This window comes from Solanum lycopersicum, chromosome 4 (genome assembly GCF_036512215.1).
Source record: "Solanum lycopersicum chromosome 4, SLM_r2.1".
NCBI classification, from domain to species: Eukaryota; Viridiplantae; Streptophyta; class Magnoliopsida; order Solanales; family Solanaceae; genus Solanum; species Solanum lycopersicum.
The window spans coordinates 59823218-59830029 of record NC_090803.1 but is presented as its reverse complement, the minus strand read 5'-3'; the positions used below and the strand labels follow the sequence as shown (position 1 = coordinate 59830029).

At 29.6% G+C, this 6812-nt stretch overlaps 1 protein-coding gene across 1 annotated transcript; it reads left to right on the top strand.

The window, feature by feature from the left end:
- The first annotated feature begins 2132 nt into the window (after window positions 1-2132).
- LOC101250887 (F-box protein At5g07610-like) lies at window positions 2133-3323 on the top strand. Its single transcript, XM_010321769.4, has one exon. The coding sequence runs from the start codon at window positions 2133-2135 to the stop codon at window positions 3321-3323; it is 1191 nt and encodes a 396-aa protein (XP_010320071.3).
- Window positions 3324-6812: the final 3489 nt, after the last annotated feature.

Here is a 6812-nt window from a genome sequence, read left to right as displayed (position 1 = left end):
TACATGATATAGGAAGTGGTATTAAACTCCTGTAGGTACATGAGACTATTGATAAAAAAAACTTGAATGAATTGTTAAAAACACTCCTAAACTAAGCGACAATTTAATAGTATATTTCATTTATGTTGTAAAATTGAAGTGTATTTAAATTTAATTAGTCAAGTTAAATTACATTTTTAAGGCTATCAATAATTCATGAATAAAACTAATTTAAAAATATTTTCAAAGGTAAACTAAGTCAATTCCTCATAAAAGCAAAATAATTATAAACATAAACCCTTTTAGGATTCAAATTATACTTCTATGAATAAAGAATTGTTAGTAATATAGTAATGGCAATTGAAATTAGTTCAAACTTATTTGAGCAGATGAAAAATTGAAGTAGAAAACTACATGGTTCATGTTTAAGAATGTGGGTACATTGTTATATACAATTATATGTTATTCATATATGATTATACAAACAGATAATTACTTACATATCGTATGGATAACAATAATAACATATTTAATATAATCTTTGGAAAAGGGTCTAAAATACCCTTTAAGTATTGGAAATGGTACAAAATTACCCTCCATCCAACTATTGACTCCAAAATACCCGTCTCACCCACCTATTGGGTCCAAAATACCCTTTTCATCCACCTTTTGGTTCGAAATTAACCACTGATTTAACGGTTTTATATTTAAACTATTTAAATATTTTTTTAAATACGTAGCGCTCAACTATTTATTATAATTTAACTAATTAGTATAATTTATAAATTAATCCACTACCCACCCATTACTAATTAAACCCTCTAAATTAATAAATTACTCACATTATCAATGCGACAACTGAAAAGCTATTGCCAATTGAGTGTTTTTTAAAAATTTGAGACGAAAATATCTATAGATGTAAATTATCATACATTCAAGTGTCTAAATAAAAACTACCGATAAACTTAAAAGTCTGACTATGTTGATCTTAATGATTCTTACGTTTCAATTATGTGATGTTACTTCATAGGTAACTTTTTTTCAAAATAATATATTAAAGGTTTTAAAAACAAATCATAAATATTTATATATATTTTTAAAAAGTGCATGAATTAATTCGGAATGTATTACTTCTTTACCTTTAACCATAAATTTCTAATTCAATCTTGAAAGAGAATCATATTGAAAGTGTCCTCCCAAATAAGCGGCTCAACATAAATTTAATTGGGGCTTCAATTCGGACTCGAATAATTTTGAATGTTATTTTCATTAATGTAATAATTTCATCTTGTTTTAGTAGTGTTTATGACGATTTTGATATTATAGTTGGATTATTAATTGGGTGGGGTTTAGTTAGTAATGGGTGGGTAGTGGGTTGGTTTATAAATAATACAAATAAATTAAATTATAACCAATAGTTGAACATCAAAAATTTTAAAATTATTTAAATAGTTTAAATTTAAAATCATTAAATAAGTGATCAATTTTAAACTCGTGGATGACAAGGGTATTTTGGAGCCAATAGGTGGATGAAAAGAGCATTTTGGAGCCAATAGGTGGATGAAGGGTAATTTTGTACCATTTTCAATACTTCAAGGATATTTTAGACCCTTTTCCATATAATCTTTTGATACTAAAGAATAAATAACTTAGTAAGATATATAAAAAAAATTAAATAAAAACCAAAGTTTTGGAGATATAAAGAAAAAAATATAAATATTAAAAGACAAATTAGCTCCCCGTCACCAACTCACCATCAATCAATTATATTAGTTAAATATATTTTTTTTAATTTTTAAATATTGAACAAGTAAAGATGAACGAAGTAATAATTTAATTTCACAACTGGCATCTCGTAGATAACGGGCAAATGCATTGACTCGATAGCCAATTTGCATGTAAGGAATCAAATCCTATAACCAAATTAAAATTATGTTGAGTTTAAGTATAAATAATAGAGTATGTTCATTTGCCTTTGATTTATTGGTAGAAAGATTAATTAATACTCCACTTGAGTTGAGAAGGAAACGTTCACAACAAGCTAAAAAAAGATTTGGCAAACTATATAATAAGTAGCAACTTTACACACAAAAAAAATCAAAATGAAGATTATCAAAATAAAAAACTGTATATCATCAATTTCTGCAAATGAAATGATTCTAAATGAAGAACTGATGATAGAAATTTTCCTACGTCTTCCAGTAAAATCACTCGTACGATGCAAATGCGTGGCGAAAAAATGGAATAATCTCATCACTAGCCCTGAATTTACCCGTCTCAGAGTCCCCTGTTTCAACCCTGCTCGTGGCCTATTTTTGCTCTGTCATTCTTTCTTGATCAACCCTTTTCACGAATTCGTTCCCTTCACCCTCGAAAATCCAATTCAATCACCATTCCACAAGCTCATTTTCGTAGACGATCCTTATGGAATCAGAATCTTGCAATCTTGTAATGGACTTCTGCTATGTTGTAGTTTTCGCGTTCGTGGACCTAATGAAAATTACTATGTGTACAACCCAACGACACAACAATTTGTCACACTTTCGAGACTGGAAGGGCATGGACAAATTTCCAAGGCTGTAATTGGGATGAAACTAGCGTTTGATCCATGGAAATCCCCAAATTACAAAGTGATTTGCATTCGTTTATCTGATGAAGTCTTTCCTGATGATCAACACTATCAGGTCGAGATTTATTCGTCTGAAGTTAAGCAATGGAGGGTCGTGGGTTCACCTTTTCTAGCTCGTTACGATATAGGATTCAAGTACACTGGAGTTTATTGGAATGATGCAATTTATTGGGAATGTGGTGACAACTCGTTACGTTTCAATGTCGAACAAGAAATGTTTGATAAGTTTCCCATGCCTGACAATAAGGAGAGCAGAGTTGCTTATTACGGAGAGTCTAGTGGGCATTTGTATCTAGTACTAGTGTGTAAACGTCAGAAACTCAGTTTCTATGACATTTACGAGATGAATAGTGATGGCACAGAGTGGTACGTGAAGTACCAAGTGAATGTTGAAGATGTTGTTAACGCGTTCCCTCATATGATTCAACGTTATCATGATCCAACAGACTGGAATCACTTAGCCATGAGTGTGCTTTGTGTTGTTAGAGGGGAGAAAGAGGAGGAGGAGGAGGCCTTCATGATTTTGCACATTCCCAAAATGATTATACGTTATAACTTGAGGGATAACACATTCTACAAGCTATGTGAATTTGAAAATAAGAGTATTGAAGAAAATCAATTTGAGGATGAAGATGAAGATTATGAGGCCCCTATTTCCCTGCAATTTAATAGGTTTGGTGCTTTCCAATATGTTGAATCTTTATTTTGTATGTGAAGTCATCTACTTTTTTTTTTTTGATAATGTAATTGGAAAAAAGATCATATTTGTCTTCCTGAATTATGTCCATTATTTGATTTTCAATGTCCAACTTGTTGTCCATTAGTTTCTTCATTTTCTCCATAAGGAAATGGTTTTTGATATAATAGTAATAAATTATCATTAGCTATTGGTGTGTGGAGTAGTACTATATAAGCATATATTTATTCGGCCTAAAATAATTCACTTAGAAATTATTTAATGTTATTAAGAAAAAAAAGGTGGTTGTTGAATGAGAGTAATACTTGCACTAGTTCGTTTATCAATAGATAGCTTTTATTAATTTTATTTTTGCTACTTTCTTTAATTATCTCAAAGGCATTTTCAAATTACTAAAGAGGAGAAATTGAGGATTCATTGACTTTAACTGTTAGGGCTCGTTAGGTTGTGAACTAAATATTTTAGAATTAATTATTCTGAGGTTAGTTATCTTGGGATAACTTATTCCACGACTTTATATGAAATAAGTTATCTTATTACTATGATAAAAATGGTGAAATAAATTATTCCATAAACAAATAAGACACCAAATTTTTATTGCAAGATTATATATTTTTATTCCTCATACCAAACGATCCCTTCATTTGTTTGAAAAGACGGGAACGGCTCAATATACATAAATTTGAAGGACTAAATAAGTGCTGGACTATACTTGAACGTAGGGGTGACAAAATCAATATAAGGATTTATTGATGAATAGGGAGTAGCTTTGGTTGAACCACATGTTTTCTGATGTATTATATAAAGTTTGCCACAAACATTTTCAACAAATTCTCCACCATTATCTGTCAACGTGACCTTTGTTGTTTATCTTGTATTCCAAACATACTTAGAACAAAACTTTAAACATCTTTGTAAGAAAACAAAGTTTAAGAATATTTTCATAACTAGAAAATTAAAACTAGTAGCTACACTAAAATCAGAAACAGATTTTTTAAAAAAATAGACGAAATATTTTTCTTAAAGAAGAATTGTTGTTAATATGTGTCTAAAGAATCGTACTGATTCCAACAAACTTTGCAGAAACATGAAATTACCAAATTTAATGAACCAGTGAAGAACAAAAGAATAAAAGAACTGAAATTAATTCACAAATCTAAAGTTTGTAAAACACGTACCAGAATTTGGAAAAAATTTTATAGGAAAAAGATCAAGTCCACTGAATTCACAGTGTCTCTTTAAGAAAATTATTCTCCTCTAGTATCCGAGGTTTGATTTGAATATGACCTCCCAGGGTAAAATGATCTCAATCACCAGAGTATAGATACCAAAAACTCCGGTGTCAGCGAACCACTCAACGGCAGTAAACTACACTTAGAATACTAGATTTAGTAGTTGAATAAAAAGTCTATAAATTCTATATCAAAATGAGAGGAAATCCCTCAATTTATAGAAAACAAAGGGTCGTGCGAAAATGTTCTTATTTTGCCTTACCGAAAAGGTTACAAACCTTTGGAAAAGTCACAACTTTTTCATAAAAATCGCAACTCTTCATTTTTCATTCACGCCTTTTTAAAATGCAACAACCTTTACTGACCTATGGAACTGTTCTTGTAAAGACCCCATAGATCTGTATGAACCAACTTAAAGCAACTACTAGTTTTTAGACTACTTGTAGGGAACACTGTTTGTGTCTGCTTAGCCTACGGAGATGCTATATATTTATCTAATTTATTGCTAATCTTCTGTGAATTCACAGGCAACAGCTTGTTTAAAACTATAGACGAAGCATGTCCAAGTCTTTTATGCCACACTTCAACATCCAACCGCATGCTGTAAGTATAGGTCCCCTTCTTCCTTATCAAGTTCAACATATAAAGGTTGATTTTAATTTCCAGTTCGACCATTAACTGACGAAGGAGCTGTATTATTGTTGAGATTCTGCCTTAAATCGCCATTTGCATGTTCAATTTCTGATGAATTGATCGGGCTTAATACTTCAATCTTTTGCAGCTCTTTATAGCAGAAGCAAATTCCTTTTAGAATTTGAAATCAGTAACATGATCCAGCTGAATGCTCTGAATCTTGACACAGATCGAAACTCAAATTGACCTTACACTATTCTTTACGCTCTCGAAACATCTAAAATTTATTTCTTTCTATATAAAATGTAGTTTAATTTAACCTTCTAGACACTATTTCTTATGCTCTCGAAACACTTAGAATTTCTTTCTTTCTATATAGTTTACCATATACTAGTCTTATTAATTGGCGAATGGTGCAAAACACATACATTAAACTAGTTAATATAAAATACGTGTTACTTATCATTGTTATTTTGCATACATTAAACTAGTTAATATAAAATACAGGTTACTTATAATTGTATTTTATGATTGTAAAGGCATTGGTAAGAAAGATAGTATCAAAAACTTTTTCAGTAAAAAAGTAACTAAAAAAACCCATAAAGCTATTATTTTTTTTAAAAAAGCATAAATTTAGAAGTGGTTTTACATGAAAAATGTTAAATGACAAAAATGATTATGCAAATGTAGTTAGAGATTTTATTTTAAAAAGATGTTCCAAGAATTACAAAAATATTATGATTAAAATAGTGAAAATTTTAGTCAAATCAAAATGATTCACAACAACCATATTTATTAAACGTATCTTGAGGATAGTTCTCTCGGGTGGTAATTCGGCACTTAGGTTAAATTTGGACGGATCAAAACGGGTCAGGACTAAACAGGTCAAGATTTAACCTGATCCAAATTTGTTTGGGCCAAAATGAATTAGGTCATCAATAGGGATTTGATAGCAGGTTAGTAACGAGTCATAATTCAACCCGTCAATTTTTATAAAGTTTTAATAGTTTTATTCGTTATTTATAAGCTTGTAGTATCTAAATATTTTTTTATTATAACTATATATAACATATAAAATAAATTAATAATATTTTAACAAGATTTTTCAAAAATCAATTTGGATTATCTATTAACGGATTGAATTGAGGTGTTGAGCTAACAAATAAGCGGATCAATAATCAATCCAAATTTAAATAAGTTGAATGGGATTTTGGGACCCCTAATTCTCCAATCCAATTTGATCCTACCAAGAAAAATATGATGAAAGATATTTAAGCACCTTATGTGGAACAATTAAATATGAGTTTAACTACTATTCACCGACGGTGGACAAAAAATTACACGGGCATATTATTTTTGGAAATATTTAATTTTTTTAATTAATATATTTTAATATTATTAATATTAAAATAAAAATAATAACAGAGTGTTATATGGTAACTTGAATTATAAATTAATTGTACAAATTTAATTAGGATTCTTATTTGTCTTACCAAAAATAAAAAATACATAATTTCTTGTGTTTTCTTAGTTGTATTAACGTTCTTCTTTTTCTACATAAACCATTGAAGCAACCAACTATCCACCATTGAAGCAATTTGAAACAATTGTCATGGTAGCGTTCCTCGTATATCTTTTTTTA

Excerpts from the sequence above, each read along its gene's own strand:
- LOC101250887 (XM_010321769.4), top strand. The coding sequence starts at position 2,133 with ATGATTCTAAATGAAGAACTGATGATAGAAATTTTCCTACGTCTTCCA.